This window comes from Conger conger, chromosome 10 (assembly GCF_963514075.1).
Source record: "Conger conger chromosome 10, fConCon1.1, whole genome shotgun sequence".
Classification (NCBI taxonomy): domain Eukaryota; kingdom Metazoa; phylum Chordata; class Actinopteri; order Anguilliformes; family Congridae; genus Conger; species Conger conger.
The window spans coordinates 39068031-39088569 of record NC_083769.1 but is presented as its reverse complement, the minus strand read 5'-3'; the positions used below and the strand labels follow the sequence as shown (position 1 = coordinate 39088569).

The following is a 20539-nucleotide window of genomic DNA, read 5'->3' as shown; positions in this document are numbered from 1 at the left end:
TAAGCCCCTCATCATGTAATGCTGGAAGCATGGACGACTGCAGGCTTGGACCTGTCTGTCTGACCTTCCATCTCTGCTTCTGTTTTGTCTGCAGGTTGGGGTAAGTGCACGCGTGTAGGTGTCTCATTCTGCATGTGTACAGTAGTTGTGGACAGTTCTGTTCCATTAATCACATGCACAGGATTTGAACTCTGGGGGAGACACTGCTGGACGTCCTTGTCTAGCAGGGTCAGATGCCAAATCTCGCAATCCTACACTACCTGGTCTTGCAACTAAGTAATATGCAAATATTACTGTCTTCCCTAAACTTACATGAATGTTGATGGTTATGAAAAGCGGCAAACAACCACATTCCAGATAAACTCCAAAAATAACTATATTTGTCTCCCTCTGTTGGCTGATTGTGGTAGTAAGACCTGAAGAAAGCCAGGGCTAAACTTTTAGAGGCTGTTTCACAGACACAGTTTCAGCCTAGTCCTAGACGAAAGTCCATCTCCAGTCCCGGACAAAGCTTAATCCATGTCTGTGAAACCAGCCCCAAATCTTTGAGTAGAGTCTGACTTTATGGCATAAATCTTCAAAATCTGGCAAATATAAATTCTATCAGGCACTCGGAACAGGTGACCCATCTGTGAGACCAAGGGATAGTACTTATAATAAACGTCTTTATTATAATGTTGCAGGTCAGACAGGCGAGGTTCAAAAGCCAACAAACAGATACAGCAGGGATCAGGCAGTTTGTAATAGACAGTCCAGGCAATAGGTCAGATTACCAGCAAACAGATGTATCAATGGTCATCCAAAGAGTAATAGTGGTCACAAGCGAGGGGTTGAAAACAAACAGGCTAATCAGACAAAAACACAATCCAGAGACAAAAGTCAAGGTCAGGGACAAAACAGGTTGTAACAGGTATCAATCTGAAAACGCTGGAAAGTATGATACAAGCACATAACAATCCGGCAGGGGACTGAACAAACAAAGGGGTTTAAATAACACAGGTAACAAGGGGGAATGGGAATCAGGTGTGGGACACAATCAGGAAGTGAAACAGGTGAAAGGAATGAATGAAGTGGAACAAACTGACAGGGTGGCTGCCATGTGCACAGAGGTAACACATGGAAACTCTAACAACATAGAATACAATACATAGAAAACACAAAACCTAACAAATACAGACTGCAGAATATGTTAGTTTACAAAACATACTCATACCTCCCACCCCCACCCCCCTCCAAAGTGACTCAAAGTAAATTTTGACTAAGCAGGGGTTAATCCTCCCTGGAGCAATGCAGGGTTAAGGGCTCAACAGCCGTGCAGATCTTATTGTGGTTACACCGGGGACCAGCGACCTTCTGGGTCCGAGTCATGTGCCTTAGCCAGAAGAAGAACAGATGGGTGGCAGCAAGGGACCAGCGGACATGACTCGGCACTGATTGAAAGTCTTAATTGCGAATGAAATGTTAATTACAATATTTCATGGAAATGAGAGTGGGGGTGTATTCAGCTACATGCTATTCAGTCTAACCATCCTGGAAGAGAGGGAGAGGACAGAAAGAAGAGCAGGAATCACGAGTTGCCAGGAATCGCGACTTCCTTGGGAGTAAAAACCCAACGGAAAAATAAGTAGAAAAGTCCTTTTCCACCTCCAAAAGTGAGGAAAACAGAGAGACAGAGAGAGCATGAAAGAGAAAGAGAGCGATAACAAGAGCACTACCACAATGACAGTCATTTTCTCAGGTGGAAAATGGGCTGTTGGAATCAGTGAATGAGCCAAATGGACGGTGCAAATGAGCTGAGAGCAGAACCCCAGGGGTAGTCTGCCCACTGTGAGCTCTGGGAGAGGCAGACACATGAAGGCCTCTGTATTGGTTTTATTGCCATCTCTCACTCTCTCATTCTCACTCTCTCTCTCACTCTCTCTCACTCTCTCATTCTCACTCTCTCACTCTCTCACTCTCTCACTCTCTCACTCTCTCACTCTCTCACTCTCACTCACTCTTTCTCACGCTCTCATTCTCACTCTCTCTCTCACTCTCTCTCACTATCTCTCTTACTCTCTCTCATTCTCTCTCACTCTCTTACTCTCACTCTCTCTCTCACTCTCATTCTCACTCTCTCTCTCACTGTATCTCTCTCACTCACTCTCACTCTCTCATTCTCTCTCTCACTCTCACTCTCTCTCACTCTCTCCCTCCCCTCTCTCTCTCACTCTCTCTCACTCTCTCTCACTCTCTCACTCTCTCTCACTCTGAAAATGTAATTTTGTCTGAATGTGCAATGTATGCGAATGACAATACTCCAACATTGTGAATCCAACGATTCTAAAGAAAAAAAACGAAGACACCGATACACGCCCGTGTTGCTGTCCCAGGGAGCTTTTCAGGCCTCTGGGAAATTGTCGAGCCGTTCCAAGCGTCCTCGCAATACGCTCTGGGTTAATGAGCTTAATTGCGGTATTGTGTGCGTGAGCGTGTCTGTATGTGCATGGACGCGCACGCGTATGCCGCTGAATGCCAAGTGAGACGTACTCGCCTGCCACGTGTGCAGACGCACGCGCGCCGAGTGCTGTTGGCTGTGAATGTGCAGCTGTGCTGTGGTAGAGGGGGAAGCGCGTTTGATGCGCCACGGACTCACGCTGGGGTAAATACACAAAGGCGGGTGGGGCGGAGCTGCCACTTCACAGGAGGTAAAAGTACAGGAAGTCACAGCCGTGTACGAAGTCTGGCAGACAGGCCTTTGGCTGAAGATTCTTTATTATTTTGCCAAATCAATCCCAGAGCAACAGAACTAAAAAAAGCCCTGTATGGACCCCATGAACTCTGAACCCCCCTCCCCCTAATCGGAAATCTCATTTATTTATTTATCTTTCCCTCTCTCCCTAGCTCCTCCGTTCTTTCTTTCTCGTCCATTTCTTTTCTCTGATCAATTTACTCACCTTTTGCCTTCTCGTTCTCTTCTGCAGGCCTGTCTGTAAATCTGTCATTGTGTGTGGAGCAGGGCTGCGCAACCTGGAGGGCTGCCATTTTCTGCTCCCACTCTCACAAGCATATTTCAGTCAACTGCTAGAGCAGGCCTGTCCAGCTCTGTTCCTGGAGATCTACCACCCTGTAGGTTTTCACTCCAACCCTCCTAAACACACCTCATTCAACAGCTAGAGCAGGGCTGCCCAACCCTGTACCTGAATATCTACTGTCCCATAGGTTTTCACTCCAACCTTGACAAAATATACTTAATTCAGAGATCTTGTTGAGCTGATAATTAGTAGAATCAGCTGTCAAATTCTTGTCAAAATCATTGAAATTAAAACCTACAGGACAGGACAGGAGATTTCCTGGAGCAGGGTTGGGCAGCCCTCAGCTAAAAGACGGGCATGGTTGGCATTTATATAGCGCCTTTATCCAAAGCGCTGTAGAATTGATGTTTCTCATTCACCCATTCATACACACACTCACACACCGACGGCGATTGGCTGCCATGCGAGGCACCGACCAGCTCATCAGGAGCATTTGGGGGTTAGGTGTCTTGCTCAGGGACACTTCGACACAGCCCAGGCGGGGGATCGAACCGGCAACCCTCCGACTGCCAGACGACTGCTCTTACGGCGGAACAGGATTTCTGTGCCAATCTGCAGGCACACACAGATGTAAGTACATTAGGAGTCTATTGCTGGGGACTCAAACTTTATTCAAATTCCTTTCAGTCGGCAGCCCGTTTCTCCCTGGAAACGAGGCTGTGTGTACTCTTCAACCAATCAAGGAGCTAAATCCAGCCGTTACACGCAGGGACACAACAAAGAAGGAGAACAGGGTTGGGGATCCCTGGTGCACTGAACTGGTTTCTGATAGACGCACATGTGACCTCCATACCTGCATAGTCACACATCCTGATAGAGACATGCACACTGACATGAACTGCCCTTGGTCAAGATAAACTTAGCTTTCTCTAAACTGGATTTTAAAAACTTTAATCAATTCCAATGGTATTTAGTGCTCAGCTTAACTAAACATGTGAGATGAGTAATTAAGGAAACATTACATTACATTACATTATTGGCATTTTGGCAGACACTCTTATCCAGAGCGACATACAGTTGATTAGACTAAGCAGGAGACAATCCTCCCCTGGAGCAATGCAGGGTTAAGGGCCTTGCTCAAGGGCCCAACAGCTGTGTGAATCTTATTGTGGCTGCAACGGGATTAGAACCACCGACCTTGCATGTCCCAGTCCTTTACCTTAACCACTACGCTACAGGCTGAAACAAATTGCTTCATATTATTGAAGGCAATTAAAGAAAACTGTGTGAATGCCTGTTTCAGGAATATCATTATCTCCCTCACATGAGAGCGAATACTCTCTCTGCAAATATATCCATATCATTAAACCAGTTAAATAGAAACTGCACACCAGTAAGTACATGTGGAATTGTCAGTCAACACATTGTGGCTTTCTCAGAAGCTTGTCTTTTAATTGCTTCAAACAAGAGCCACAGTTTCTTACAACTAACTGTCAACATGGATGACTCATTATCTCTTGATAGGGCTAAATATGTCTGGAGATGATTTCTCATAAGAACATTATGTCCATGTTCTTCAACTTTAAACGCTAGGGAAACCTATGAAGCACCCTGTAATAAAAGCCATTACGAATAATAAATGCAAGGCAAAAAAAAAAAAGAATCAAGACTGAATGCAATAACTCCAACCAACATACAATTTAAAGAGTTATATGTAAAATGACAGTGTCAAGAACAGGGCGTAGTGTGTTATATTTGCTGTACTGTAAGGTATTTCGATATGAGATCAGAAGATGAATGTGAGACAAAAGTACAGACAATCAGCTTTTATTTCATGGAAACTGCATGTACTGTATATGCGTTTTACCATTTTACGGAAACATCTGTTGAGCCCCCCATTTTTTCCGCAGTGTGAAAGTTAGTCAACGGATGAAATTAAAAGTAAAGCTACTTGTCCATCAGACAGTGTGATGATGTGTGAGCTGAGCTTTGGGAGGGTGAGCTGGTCTGCAGGGTGAGCCTGCATACCTCTCGTACCCGCAGGCTGCCTCAGACCCGGTGCCCTCCCATCATTAGATCAATCATGGTCATTATTACCGTTGTAACTCTAACATCATTTTTTTCCCCCCTTTTTCATTCTGTTGCCATGACAAATCCTCTTACTGTGTTGCCTTGGTAACGCATCCATGGAAAGGATCCAAGAATCAAAGTAGGGGTACTTTAGGTTTTGGTTTAGGGCACATCTTGTTCAATCGAATGCTCTTAAACACACCGATTTCTGCCGAATGTACCATGTATATTGCAAAAGACAAGCATGAGACACGCAAACACACAATATCAGCACATTTCATTGTTTCAGCAAATGATTTAAGAAGTGTTAATAAGTATTATTCATCCAGGACATATAGGCATATGTGTGTGCGCAGTAACAATGTGCTTGTACAATAGCCATCTCAACCCCAGAGTGGCATCAATAATACATTTTTAATCACAGACTGAGTGAAAAACTGTTTACTGGCACTAAATAAATATTAAATAAAATGCACAAATGTTTAAATATTCATACCTTATGCATACTATATGCATCTATTTATCATACATGGAGATGTATCTAAAGAAAGGAAAATGGAGAAGAGTGTGTGGGTGTGAAAGAGAGAGCGAATAGAGGGAGAGAGCATTCATGTTTATGTGTGCTGTAAGTGTAAATGTATATCTGTAAATGCAGGTTGTGCTGTGTGTGTGTGTGTGTGTGTGTGTGCGTAAGCGTGTGTGTGCTGTAAGTGTAAGCGTATGTCTGTAAATGCAGGTTGTGCTGTATGTATGTGTGTGTGTGTGTGTGTGTGTGTGTGTGCTGTAAGTGTAAGCATATGTCTGTAAATGCAGGTTGTGCTATATACGTGTGTGTGAGTGTGTGTGTGTGTGTAAGCATGTGTGGTTTCTGTGTACTGTAAGTGTTAGTGTATATCTGTAAATGCAGGTTGTGCTGTATATGTGTGTGTGTGCGTAAGTGTGTGTGTGCTGTAAGTGTAAGCGTATGTCTGTAAATGCAGGTTGTGCTATATACGTGTGTGTGTGTGTGTAAGCATGTGTGGTTTCTGTGTACTGTAAGTGTTAGTGTATATCTGTAAATGCAGGTTGTGCTGTATATGTGTGTGTGTAAGCTTGTGTGTGCTGTAATTGTAAGAGTGTATCTGTAAATGCAAAATATCATATTAATAGACCTTTTCTGTGCCAAGTTCTCCAATATGTTTGGTACAACCCCCCTGCTGACTTCCTTATAAAACTGCAGGACAGTGTACCTAAGAGATTTCTTAAGGCAAAGGGTGGTCACAAGTATTGATTGGATTTAACTGTTCACTGCTCTTTATAGTAATTGTTTTGATATTTAAAATGGTTAATTTCATTATTTTTGAAAGCATCTTTGCTTTATGGAATTTTTTCTTTTGTACAGTATGTACACTGTATATATAAATATATGTGTGTGTATACATGCCTGTATGTGTGTGTGTGTGTGTGTGTGTATTTTTGCTGATGTATAAGTGTAAATGTACACATAAACTGAGTTTGTGTCTGTGTGACAGATTAAACAGATTTGAGGAAAGCCAATTCTGTCTCTAAATAACAATCATACATAACAACCCTGCAGGACACAACTTGCAAGGTCAAATGGCACAAGCTGCTAGCTGGACACTCTCAGCCTTAAGGACTCATCAAAATTCAACTGTGTTTCACTGAGATGATAAGAACACCTACTCACTTTCACTTAGTATCTCAGTTATAACTGACGAGAGTACAATTCCATCTGATCACACATACTAATGGAAATTACATTTTCCAAAAACTTCAACAATTATTGGAATAGGTTTTTTTTTTTTTTGATTTGCTGCTGTGCAAGACTCAATACATTTTACAATGCAGTGTAATTTCACCGACATTACAAGCACACATTTGGCCGCTGAAATATTTACAGTTAAAATAAAACCGCAGCAGAAGACAGTGGCTCTCCTGAAGCGGGCGTCGCCCCCGGGTGTTGGGGGCGGGGCTCACACCCAGGCTCGCAGGTCTTCATCCCAGGCCCAAACCAAACCTCCTCCACGGTGCCGAGCGCGCGCCATTGGCTGAAACAGCTGGAAGAGGCGGAGTCTGTGTGCCAGGCCGCAGAAGGTGGCAGCGGCGACCACGACGAGTGGTGACATCATCACGAAGCCGAGGATAATGAGGGCGGAGCAACTGTTGTCGTCAAGGTAGCGGCAGATCGGGGAGGGAGAATGAAGAACCTAGCAGCAAAGAGAGAGGGTTAATGCCAGGCTACAAGAGGAGCAAGAGAGAGTGTGCGTATGTGTGCCTGTGTGTGTGTGTCACCAGAAACACTGCTGTCTTCCTCTCCACAGTCTCTCCTAAGGCTCTAACAGAATGCATTATGAGTTACGGACCTCATAACCCTACCTTATGACCTTTCATTCTCAACCAATTATACTCTCTCCCTGGGTCACTGGCATTGACTGAGATTGACACACGGATACAATGTGATACACCCAAAAGCGGGGGGTGAATTGTGTAGGGTCAATGCAGTGTGCTTAATTTGTGTTTAAACCTTGGATTGAAACCTCTAGAACACAAAGCTGCATTACACTGGGTAGAGCGGTCCAATCTGTGAACAGCGTAAACCTCTAGGGGTTTACGCCAGCTTAGCCTGCTGTGATTGGCCCATTGTGACAGTCATGGATATAGACTGCTTTACTCACATTTCAGTAACCATCCATCCATCCATCCATTATCTTAACCCACTTATCCTGAACAGGGTCGCAGGGGGGCTGGAGCCTACATTGGGCGAAAGGCAGGAATACACCCTGGACAGGTCGCTAGTCCATCGCAAGGCACACACACCATTCACTCACACACTCATACTGACGGGCAATTTAGACTCTCCAATGAGCCTAACCTGCATGTCTTTGGACTGTGGGAGGAAACCGGAGTACCCGGAGGAAACCCACGCAGACACGGGGAGAACATGCAAACTCCACCCAGGACCTCCTTGCTGTGAGGCGGCAGGGCTACCCACTGCACCCATTTCAGTAGCATCTTTCTTTATTTATTTTGCTCTTTCTTTCTTTCTTTCTTTCTTTTCCTTTCTTGTTTTGATTTATTCATGCCTCCCTTTCTCTTCCACAGAACTTATAGCTTAGTCCCTCGTTCTGGCAGAAGGTCTCTTGCTCTTGTGATGGAGACAGAGGACCAAAATAGATAGATAGATAGGGAAAGATACGTTGACAGAAAAGGAGAGACAGAGTAATAGATCAATAGATAAAGTTGGGAAAGAGAGAGATGAGGATAATTAAATCACAGAAGATAAAAGAGAGTTAGACTGACCCCACTTACCTTGCATCAAGTGCTAATTCATCGCAGTGCTAATCTGACAATAAAAAAACCATATACATACATCCAAGTGTTGTGTGTTGAGCGTTGTGTAGTGTGCTGCATGTTGACGGTTGCGTTGTGTGTTGCTTGTTGACGGTTGCGTTGTGTGTTGCATTGTGTAGTGTGTTGCGTGTTGAGCGTTGTGTGTTGCCTTGCGTGTTGAGCATTGTGTGTTGAGCGCTGTGTGGTGTGTTGCGTGTTGAGCGTTGTGTGTTGTGTGCTGAGCGTTGTGTGTTGTGTGTTGAGCGTTGTGTGGTGCATTGCGTGTTGAGCCTTGTGTGTTGTGTGTTGAGTGTTGTGTGGTGTGTGTTGCGTTGCGTGTTGCGTTGTGTAGTGTGTTGCGTGTTGAGCCTTGTGTGTTGCGTTGCGTGTTGAGCGTTGTGTGTTGAGCGCTGTGTGGTGTGTTGCGTGTTGAGCGTTGTGTGATGCATTGCGTGTTGAGCCTTGTGTGTTGTGTGTTGAGTGTTGTGTGGTGTGTGTTGCATTGCGTGTTGCGTTGTGTAGTGTGTTGCGTGTTGAGCCTTGTGTGTTGTGTGTTGAGTGTTGTGTGGTGTGTGTTGCGTTGCGTGTTGCGTTGTGTAGTGTGTTGCGTGTTGAGCGTTGTGTGTTGTGTTGCGTGTTGTGCGTTGTGTGTTCAGTGCTATGTGGTGTGTTCAGTGCTGTGTGGTGTGTTGTGTGTTGCGTGTTGAGCATTGTGTGTTGCGTGTTGAGCGTTGTGTGGTGTGTTGTGTGTTGAGAGTTGTGTGGTGTGTTGCGTGTTGGGCATTGTGTGTTGCGTGTTGAGCATTGTGTGGTGTGTGTTGAGCGTTGTGTGGTGTGTTGCATGTTGAGTGTTGTGGTGTGTGTTGAGCATTGTGTGTTGAGTGTTGTGTTGTGCGCTGTGTGTTGAGTGGTGTGTGGTGTGTTGCGTGTTGAGCGTTGTGTGTTGAGCATTCTGTAGTGCGTTGCGTGTTGAGCGTTGTGTGTTGAGTGTTAAGTGTTGTGTAGTGCGCTGTGTGTTAAGCATTGTGTAGTTTGCTGCGTGTTGCATTGTGTAGTGCATTGCGTGTTGAGCGTTGTGTGTTGAGTGTTGTGTAGTGGGCTGCGTGTTGAGCATTGTGTAGTGTGCTGTGTGTTGCATTGTGTAGTGTGCTGTGTGTTGAGCGTTGTGTAGTGTGCTGCGTGTTGCGTTGTGTAGTGTGCTGTGTGTTGAGCATTGTGTAGTGTGCTGCGTGTTGCGTTGTGTAGTGTGCTGTGTGTTGAGCGGTGGAGGGCACTGCGTGTTGCGTTGTGTAGTGTGCTGTGTGTTGAGTGTTGTGTAGTGGGCTGCGTGTTGAGCATTGTGTAGTGCGCTGTGTGTTGCATTGTGTAGTGTGCTGTGTGTTGAGCGTTGTGTAGTGTGCTGCGTGTTGCGTTGTGTAGTGTGCTGTGTGTTGAGCATTGTGTAGTGCGCTGTGTGTTGAACGTTGTGTAGTGCGCTGTGTGTTGAGCGGTGGAGGGCACTGTGTGTTGAGCGTTGTGTAGTGCGCTGTGATGTCACTGGCCGTACCCGTGAGTGACAGAGGAAGCCAACGTAGAGGAGCGTGATGGTGGGCAGCAGAACGAGGGCGAACACCGCTGCCATGATCACCACGCACACCACGGCTATGCCAACGTTCCACAGCGCCAGCCCCGCACCCCAGACCACGCAACACCCCCGCCCTCGTCTCCCTCCCCAAACGCCCGGTCCGCTGTGTGCTGGGGGAGGGGGCAGCATCTGGACCCGCTCCCCCACTCCAAACTCCTCCTCCTCCTGATCCTTCCCCTCTTCTCCTCCATCCTCCAGGTCTACATCTATCCCACACATCCTACATGGAGGGAGAGAGAGAGGGGGGGGCAGAGAGAATGAGAGAGAGCGAGAGAGAGAGGGAGAGAGAGGGGGAGAGGGGGTAGAGAGGGAGAGGGGGAGGGAAAGAGATGGAGAGAGTTCAGGATTCCACAATAAATTAAGTGCTAAGCTAGATAAAACCTGAAACACAAAAGTTTGCAAATGAAATGGAAGAATAAATAGCTTGTTATATCTATACAGTTCATGTAGCCTACTCCAAGTGTCAGCACCAATAATGAGCATACGTCATGTGACTGTGTTTCTTCGTTTCTTTCAAGTTGCTTAATGGGTCTAAGTTACTGTAAATTATTTGAGGAACTTTGGTGTATCGAATTACAGTTCCAATTAACACTTTAACCCATATCAGCGAATATATAAGGCAGTAATTAACATCACATTACAATCACATTTTTATCCAGAGTGAGTACAAACCAGAGAATATCAGCATATCATATCAATTATGAAGCAAATTACACATGAACAGGGGACACAATGTGAGCCAAGATTTTGTCTTTAATCAAATAATTAAGTGGTGATTACTTCGGGATAAAGTTTTAAAAAATCTTGATTTGGCTCTATATGCAACAGTTTTTTATTTGTTCACATGTGGTTATTTTCATACATTTTGGCTTCACCATTGAGAAATTACATCACTTTTTATACATAACCCCCCATTTCAGGGACATATTAATGTTATGTGAATGAAAGTAGTTATGTTTTCTACTTTGTTGCATATCCTTTGCATGCCATTGCTGCTTGAAGTCTGTGACCCATGAACATCCCAGGTGCTGAGTATCTTCTCCGATGATGCTTTGCCAGGCCTGTACTGCAGCTATCTTCAGCTCCTGCTTGTTTTGAGCACAAGCTGTCTTCATTTTTTCCTTCAGCGTATCAAATGCCTGTTCAACTGGATTTAGATTGGGTGAATGATTTTCCCGTTTTTTGGCTTTGAAAAAATCTTTGCTTTAGCAGCATGTTTCTGATCATATTCTTGCTGTCAGATGAAGCGCTGTCCAATGCAGATAAGAACCTTCTGTACACTTGACTGAAGGCAAGTGAACCATTACCTGCAGAAGCCGTGCCCAAATAATAACACCCCCACCCATGTCTCAGAGGGGGGTGGGGGGGGTGGGGGGGGGGTGGGGGGGGGGATGCGTACGTGCTTTGGATCTGTCCACAAGACATTTTTCTCAAACTCCACAGGCTCTTTTAGATACTTCTTAGCAAACTGTAAGCCAACCATCCAGTTTTCCTGGCTAACTTTTTGCATCTTGGAATGTAGCCGCTGTCGTTCTGTTCATGTCTGCAGACAGTAGTCACTGACACATCCATGCCTGAAGAGTGTTTCTGATCAGGCAGATAGGTGTTTGGGGGCTTTTTTTATGATGGTGAGAATTCTTTGGCCGTCAACTGTAGAGGTCCTTCGCGATTACTGAGCTCACCAATGTTCTTTCTTCTTATTATGTTCTAAACAGTTGATTTTGGTAAGCCTGAGGTTTAAATGTCTATGGAAAATATATTTTATTTTTATTTCTCAGCCTCATAATGGCTTTCTTGACATTCATTGGTGCATTTCTGGTCCTCAGGTGACAAATGCCAATAACAGACTCCAAAGGCAAAAGCCTTGAATCAAATAACATAAAAGTTATGCACTTTAACCATGTGTAAATGGTTTGATTAGAAATCTGAAATTGTGGAGTATAGAGCCAAATTCAAAATACAATTTAGCGTGAAAATTGACTAATTAACTGTTTTTTTAATGTTTTTGCAGACCAGAGCAATGAATTGATCATTCATTTTTGTAAGAGTTTTAGTTTTAAAAAATAATATTGTAGCATTGCAGTCCACTTGAGTGACAAACTAACTGCTAACAGTGTAGTGGCTAGTTTGTACAGCTGTCTCTCTCCTGGAGACCTGGGTTCAAGCCTCCTCAGATCCCTGCTATTCCATTGGTGTCCAAAGCATAATGAAATATGCTTGACTGTTGCCAGCAAGTTGCTGTAATTTCAATAGCGTGGAAGAAATTATGTGAACTAATGATTTTGAGGAGTGTTTACTATATTGAACTTAAAATGTCTACTCTATTCAAGTACATATTACTTAACCGGTTATATTTTGCCATATTTCTCATCAAGTCAACTAATGTGGCATTACAGTGCAGTTTACCTTTTTCTGGCATGTTTTTGTAAACATCGGAGGATTTTTTAAATGAATATCCACATTGCTGATGAATAAAACCAGACGGCCAATGAGTGTTTTGTTTTGTGCTATTAAGGCTAATTAATGGGCAGCAAAAGTGCATGCTGAACATAGCATTAGGATGGGCCTGATAGCCCCACTAAAGGGGGGGGGGACAATGCAGATGGTGCTGACTGGACCAAGGGCTTATTTATCCTGTCCTGTCCTGTGGAGCAACAGAAAGTGCCCAATCAAAAACAAGTGAAGCACAATAATAAGCACTGAAAAGCAGCCCCCCTGCAAAGGTTTAGAAATCACATTGAGAGAAAACAGGAGGGATTTGGAGTCGTTTTATCTCCAAAGGATCCCTTTGTTGACACATCGGACTCGGCTTTTATGTAAGGCGTGATCGTAGACGACGTGCAACAGCTGGCCGTATTATCGATCGGCCCCAGGTGTGTGTCCCCATTGGCAAGTCTTGAAAAGCTCCCAGCGTTCAGGGACCGCACAACAAACATATGACAGCAGTCAAGAGGAATGGTAACAATTTCTGCTGTGTGACTCTGTGTCACACTGCACAATGGAAATCTCTCACCTTAAGTTATTGGTCAGAGAAGCTGGAGGAAACTATAAGGAAGGACTGATAAATGCCGGAAATATCCATCGCCAACAAAGTAAAAACATGTGGAACCCCAAAACTAAATGCCGAGGCACACTGCCTGCAGGCGGAAAAATATCCATCCATCCATTATCTGAACCCGCTTATCCTGATCAGGGTCGCTGGAGCCTATCCCAGCATACATTGGGCAAAAGGCAGGAATACACCCTGGACAGGTCACCAGTCCATCGCAGGGCACACACACCATTCACTCACACACTCATACTTATGGGCAATTTAGACTCTCCAATCAGCCTAACCTGCATGTCTTTGGACTGTAGGAGGAAACCGGAGTACCCGGAGGAAACCCACGCACACACGGGGAGAACATGCTAACTCCGCACAGAGAGGCCCCGGCCGACGGGGATTCGAACCCAGGACCTCCTTGCTGTGAGGCGGCAGCGCTACCCACTGCACCGTCCGTGCCACCGGCGGAAAAATATAAAAAGCCTTTATTAAAGTGGAAACCCCACAAAGCAGGATTACTGAGTTAGCTGGATAACTGCACTGAGTAAAACCCACAAAGCAGGATTACTAATTTAGCTGGATAACTGCACTGAAAGAAACCTGGAACCCTCCCAATTGTGAAACATGGACTTAAAGGTATAATAGGTAATTTCAGACTTCTAACGGTCAAGAGAGGAATTGCAGCAACAAACATGCTCAAACCACAACACTGTTTATCCCACCCCTTTCTCTGTGAACGCGCTGACATTGAAACACCATTGGCTGTGGCAATTAGAACAAATTTTCAACCAATGAGCTTGAATTATTGAACAGGAACACAGAGTGGTACAGAGTGCCGGCCCATCAACTGCATATTTTGAAACCCGGATTTAAGGACGATAAACCCGGGCAGAGAGTGAGTCATCCTTTTTCAATGATAGAAAGGGATTTACAATGGTTTTGTAACAATGTTTAACACAAAAATCTTACCTATTGCACCTTTAAGTGCTTTTCCAGGTTTCACTAAGTGCAGTTATCCAGCTTACTCAGTAGTCCTGCTTTATGGAACAGGCCCCAGCTCTTGATCAATACACACAGTCACTGTTTATTGAGATATGGACTGTATTGTATGAAATCATATGGTATACTAGTGGATTGTGTGGATGAGGAGCTAATACCTAATGCAAATGACAGGCAAGATATGGAGTAGTAAACATATATCTGTCTTTCGTGAGGATCTTTTGTGTAGTGTGTTATTTTTAGACACCATTGTGTGATTTGGTTAATTGGATGAAGAGTTCTGATAACACAATTCAATTTTCATGCCTTTGCTGTTTTGCAAACTGAAACAGAGTTTGGTTATTTGTGTCTGAAAACCTGTCATGCTCTGAAAACCTGCACAATCGTTTCAAACAATGCAATTGAAAAATAGAGAAAAACTGGAAATGATATTGCTTTTTATATTTTCCCACCTGAATTTTTTTAAATCACATCTTTACGTGCACTTAGTCAGGTCAGCGACTATATTGCTCCAGGATAGTTATATATGAGTAATTATTTGAAAAGTGTTGCAATCCATGTCCAGGCACTTTCACACAGCATAACTGTGGTCCTCATGTTGACACACCAATAACAGACTCTACAGGCATTCAGAACCCTAGATTCAAGACTGGGTAGTCTACTGAAAGTTTTCTTTCTACCAAATTTGCATAATGCAAGCGATTGAATACACCTGACTAATAAGAAACAACTACCCAATTACTCTTGTTCCCCTAGAATGGCCGGACCATGTATAAAAAGGTATTTAATTCCTACACAGATTACTGTAAATACCCTCAAATTAAAGGTAACAGTCTGTAGTTTAATCTCATATTCACCGTTTCATTTCAAATCCAATGCGCTAGAGTAGGTTACAATTTTTCCTGTTTTGTGGGTAGGGTGCGTTTGTAAGTAGCAAGTAATACAAAAAGGCCCATGAAACCTAATACTTAAATAATACATAATATACGTTTAATACGGTGTTTAACAGGGGCAACGATGCTGTGGCAATGTAGCTGTGAGATAAACGATGAATGAATGACGGCGCATAAACTAAATGAAATGTTTTTGTTTTAAACTGAAGAAAACAACTCAGGCGGAGAACGCGTTATAATCAATACGTCATTCAATGAGCGCCTGAATAAGCCGTGTGCTGTATTGACCGAGCGACGCCGAAACGATAATCTAATCACTCAAATCACCGTGGTATATTATTTTATTATTTTCCTGACTTGCTCTCAAACAGTGATAAACTGAGCCCATTCCGTTCCGTCAGATTTGACAGCATTTCAAGTTCGAAAAGTTACGCTCTGTTGCCTTTGCTGACCTACATGCCAATAATGCTATGAGCCAATAAGAAGATAATATTTTCTGTCTGTCCAGAGATTTACATGAATATAAATCAATTGCGATACTGGTCCCTCAAACTTACAAAGCGTGCTGTTTTCTGTAGGAAAAATGCTGTAGCCTACCACTTATGTCATTAGCCTACACAACAACAACAACAACAACAATAATAATAATAATAATAATAATAATAATAATAATAATAATACAAATCATAATAATAATAATAATAATAATAATAATAATAATAATAATAATCATAATAATGATTCATTGTAGTCGTTATGCTTAAAACACAATGTCGAACAGTAGCCTATTAATATCAAATGTCAAATCCATTGCAATCAAACGAAGCGCCAGTCTTGATTAAAGCATGCTTACCTTCCCGTGCTGTCCCAGGGGATTTTTAATTTTTTTTCAAATATATATTGCGAAATAGGCTTATCCTGATGCGACTCTAAAGCGTTGCAGCATGCGCTCCGTACAGTTCCCAAGCCGTGCAATAGCAAATTGATTTAAAAGCCCGGCAGAGTGCAGTGATACCACCCAAAGTGTCGAATGGTTACGATAGGCACATAGTGCCGAGTACGTGCGTGCTTATGGACGCAGAATGTTCTGTGACTTCGCGACTTTGAATTCACAAGGCTCGTCGGGAGGACAAATTCTTGATGGGCTATCCTTCCAGGGCTAACTCATTATCCAGTCACACAATCACACTGAAATATTGAGTGCTTGTCATATTCCAGTGTAGACCGGAGCGGTGAGAGTACATCATTGGAGATGCGAAGGCGACAGTGGAATTGTAAACAGGGGTCGATGGGAGGGGGAGCTTTTTAGCCGGTCTAAATATAGAGATATTTTTAAGAAAAATGTAATTTGGTTCTATGACATTTAGTTTAATTATATTGCTTCGTGTTATTAGTGATTACCTAATTTTATATAGCATATTCATTCATAAATCCCCTTTCCTCCTTCGTTTTTTCCCCTCTCCATTTCACTTTTACGCCGTGACTTGCTGAACTTGAATTACTGTCCTTGCCCTTTCAATTCATCACTTTGCTCTCTCAATCGTTTTTCGTCTCGCTTAGTGCGTCCACCGACATAAAAAAAAGTCTTCCAGGGCAAACTTTTAATCATCACAGCAAAGGAACATCAATAAAGAGACATCAAAATGAATGGCGATAAATTTGCTGAGGCGCGGTCATTTATCCTACCCGCGGGGTGTGTGTGTGTGTGTGTGTGTGTGTGTGTGTGTGTGTGTGAATGTGGTGGTGGTGGGGGGGCAGTAGATAGATGAGGAGTGCGTGGAACAGGTGTTTGGGAGCGTTTGAAAATTTAATCAGTGTTCTGTCCATTGTCACATCAATCATACAGGTTCTGAGGCACATCGGAGACTGCGGACTGCAAACACTGAGCTTGGACGAGGAACTTATTACTGCACGGGGACCCGGGTCGCTGGAAATACTCCCAGCCGCAGAAAACGAACTTCAAAGAAAAAAATACTGTCCCTTCGTGCAAGCGTTCGCGTGTGCGTCAGCATTCTTTAGCGAAGCATTGCCTAATATAGATATATAGATATCAATTATGAGTAAGACATATAATGTCATAACTCACAGCGAAGGAGAGGGGGAGACAGGGGGGAAAAAGAGAACATTAAATGTGAAATAATTGATGGGGAAGCAGCAAGAGGGGAAACAGTTCTTTATTTGATGATTATGCTGAATCTTATCCGTCTCCTTCCCCGCTTTACGCATCAATGTCGTTTTCCCAGTCCTCCAGTAGTCTGGCCTCGTGAGATAAGGGAATGTAACCGTCCCTTCACAACTTATTCTTCCAATTCAAAGCTGCCTCTTTTTCCACTGCCAGGGAGGGAGAGAAAAGAGGGAGAAACAAATGAGACATGAATGAGGAGCAGGGGGAGGGAGAAACAAATGAAGGAAGAATGCAGATCTCGGGATGATTATTATTCAAAGTGCAATTCAGCAACGATGATCAGTTCTCTTATCTCCTCCATGCGGTAAGACAGAAATTAGAGTGAGTGAAGATCATGCTCCAGCCAATTACTCTGATGTATAACGCTAAGGAGCGGAACTGACGCATGGCTATGCTGACCCCTACTGGCTAATTTGAGCAACGACGTGTCATAATTATGACCAATATTACTGCTGTCATTATTGCTTCATTGCTTGGAAGATAAAATCTTGGGGAAATGGAAAGGCCATTTTCATTACTTTCTTTTTTGCATGTTATCTATTTCTATACTCTGATAAGGGTCCAATTCCAGGGAATCTTGCCGAATGGTATGACATTTGGTATGCACATATTCTACATTGTTTTGGATAACAGCATCTGCCAAATAAATATAATGTAATCTGATGAGAGAGAGGCAGCACAGCATCAAGGAACTGAACTGAATCTTACCATTTAAGTGCAAATCTGTACTGCCACACTGTCTCAATCAATTTCTCAATTAAGATAGCTGCTTTTCTGGAGTAATTGGAATGATGCAGATTACCCAGGGACATGTTGCTTAGGAACATCGTCCTATGTGCGCACATGCAATGGTGTGTGTGTGTGACTATTTTTACTGTCTATTTTTTCCCCTAAAAATAGCATGTATTCCCCCCCCATATAAATATCTAAAGGGTGACTAAACATTTGAAAGAAGAGCGAAGGGAAGGATCTTCAGTGGCGGTGAGTAAAGGCAGAATCTAGACATCCGGAGGGTTGTAAATCTAGGCTGAGTGACATAGGCTGTTTTGACATAAATGGACAAGGTTGACTCCAATATAGCCTGGTTAGGTTCAACCAAATGTACCTGGATTTTCACCTGAATGCCTAGACAACCGGCTTTTCGTCACAAATTTGCACTGGAACTGTAATTATAGCAATAGCAACTATATGAAACGACAGCAACAGCCAACTACGAGCAGTATTATAACAAATGTATTTTCAATGAGGCATTTTCAGAGTTCAGAGGGCGTTAAAACCTGTTGCCTGGTATTGACTATTGTTCTTGGAGATCTACTGTCTTGTCATTTTTCACTCTAAACACACCTCATTCAACAGCGATCTCCTTGAACTGCTAATGAGTAGAATCAGGTGTGCCAAATTAGGCTTGAAATAAAAACCTACAGGGTGGTTGATCTCCAAGAACAGGGTTGGACACCCCTGCTCTAGCAGTTGAATTAGATGTGCTTTGATTGGATTGAAATGTAAACCTACAGGACAGCAGATCTGCAAGTACAGGGTTAGGCAGCCCTGGTCAAGCCCTTCCATGTCTGGTGTTTGCTCCTTTTTTTGCCAAACTGCTGTTGACTCTAAAATAACCCTGCTAGCTGTCTTTCAGCTGTCCTTTCACGGTCTTTTGGGATGACTGGTTGTCTGTCTGTCTGATCCTAGCCTTTCTTCTCTTGCCCATTTTATGATCCCTAGTTAATGAAGTACTTTATCACCATAACTGCAGGCAGGTCTCTCTCCCTCTCTTTACAGTGCCGTGTACTCTGTCAACGCTGTGCTGATAACAACCTGCCACTGCGAGTTGTCCATTGACTCTCACTCACTCTTCTCTCTGACGCATCCTTCCGGCTCCAAGAATGCTCAGGAGCAACGTGCGTTCGATTAATGATGCCTCTGTCTACAGTTTGGGGATATCTACTAAAACATGAGAAACGGTCTTGGCTAGCAAACCCTCCCCTCTATCTCTCTGTTACAAGTATACGTTGCCTTTACAGATCAAGATGGACTTCTGTAGCTAGAGCAAGGCCCAGGTCTGACTCAAGAGAATGGGGTGATAGTGAGAGGTTTGGTGAAAAAAAAGAAAGAGAGAGTTAGAGCATGAGGGTTCGAGAACCCTTTGAAATTAGTATTATTATTTACCATTTCTTTCTTTGGAGTCGATTTTGGTTTTACCCAGCCGACCTTTGAGGAATAGAATAAGTGAACATAAAAGTACTATCAAGCGCAATGATAAAGACTACCCTGTTGCAGTGCATTTTAACAACCTCAAACATAATGCTAATAGCCTACAAGTGTATGGAATTGAACAAGTTAAAACACCAAAAAGAGGTGGTGACATAGAATCTCTTTTGTTACAACGTGAGGCCTTCTGGATATACACTTTGCAAAGTTTTAAGAATGGACTCAATGAAGAACTATGTTTGAATGTGATGCTATAACTCTGCTTGTACTCTGCCTAGTTCTAAAAACATGTACCAATGTGTTTTATTTTTCCATGACTGCAATACTTACTGCAATACTGCAATTCCATGATCTGTATACTTTTTTCTATTCAAACACTGAGAAAAAAATAACCATGTCCATCAAGCTTAACAGTTGGAGATGTAAATTTGTGATTGATGTTAAGTCTTTTTTCAACAATGTATGTATTGCCCTTATGTCCTAATGTCTTTTCACATCAATGATTGAATCATTGGTTGGGACTCCCTATTGGGTGTTCCCTATTGTATGTCTCTATAAATGAAGCTCTCCATTTTCTGGCAAAGTTACTCTGATGAAGGCCTAGTGCCGAAACGTCAGCACGTCTGCCAATAAAGTGGTGACTCTGTAAAGTAGCAGTGTTGCGCTTTTTCCTTACTTTTTCAAAAGTTTAACCTCAAAAAAAGCTGCATCTGCAAAAAAAACTCTACCAAGGTGTGCAGGCCCTCTCTGGCTTTGTGGAATTTGTCATTTTGCCATCTTGAATAAAGTATGAAAATGATCTAATTTACATATTTTGCCAGAATGAATCTTTTCAAGTCCATACCTCCTGATGACTGAAGTATGTACCTCTGAAATGATCTGGAAGACCAAAGATGCGTTTTCATAACCTTAACCTGAAATGCTACAGGCAGAATATGCAGATATCAAGGAATGAATGGATGAATATCAAGGAAATATCTGTATTGGTCTGATTTTGTTTGCAATTTTTAGACTGCATCCAGAGTGACTACACAAGAAAGTTTAACATTTATTTTCAGCATTCTTACACACACTCAATTCATAAAGCTGGATATATAACAAAGTATTTCAGGTGGGTTACCTAACACAAGAGTACAACAGCAGTGACCTACCTGGGAATCGAACTTGCAACAA

General features: G+C 43.1%; 1 protein-coding gene across 1 annotated transcript; it reads right to left on the bottom strand.

Annotated features, from left to right (window-relative positions):
- Window positions 1–6084: 6084 nt before the first annotated feature.
- Window positions 6085–16308, bottom strand: LOC133139444 (transmembrane protein 88-like). The gene is made up of 3 exons (XM_061258997.1): window positions 15827–16308; window positions 9961–10258; window positions 6085–7291 (listed from the first exon to the last, which is right to left on the bottom strand). Exons 2-3 carry the CDS (start codon window positions 10255–10257, stop codon window positions 7058–7060), a joined length of 531 nt encoding a protein of 176 aa, XP_061114981.1. The 5' UTR covers window position 10258; window positions 15827–16308; the 3' UTR covers window positions 6085–7057.
- Window positions 16309–20539: the final 4231 nt, after the last annotated feature.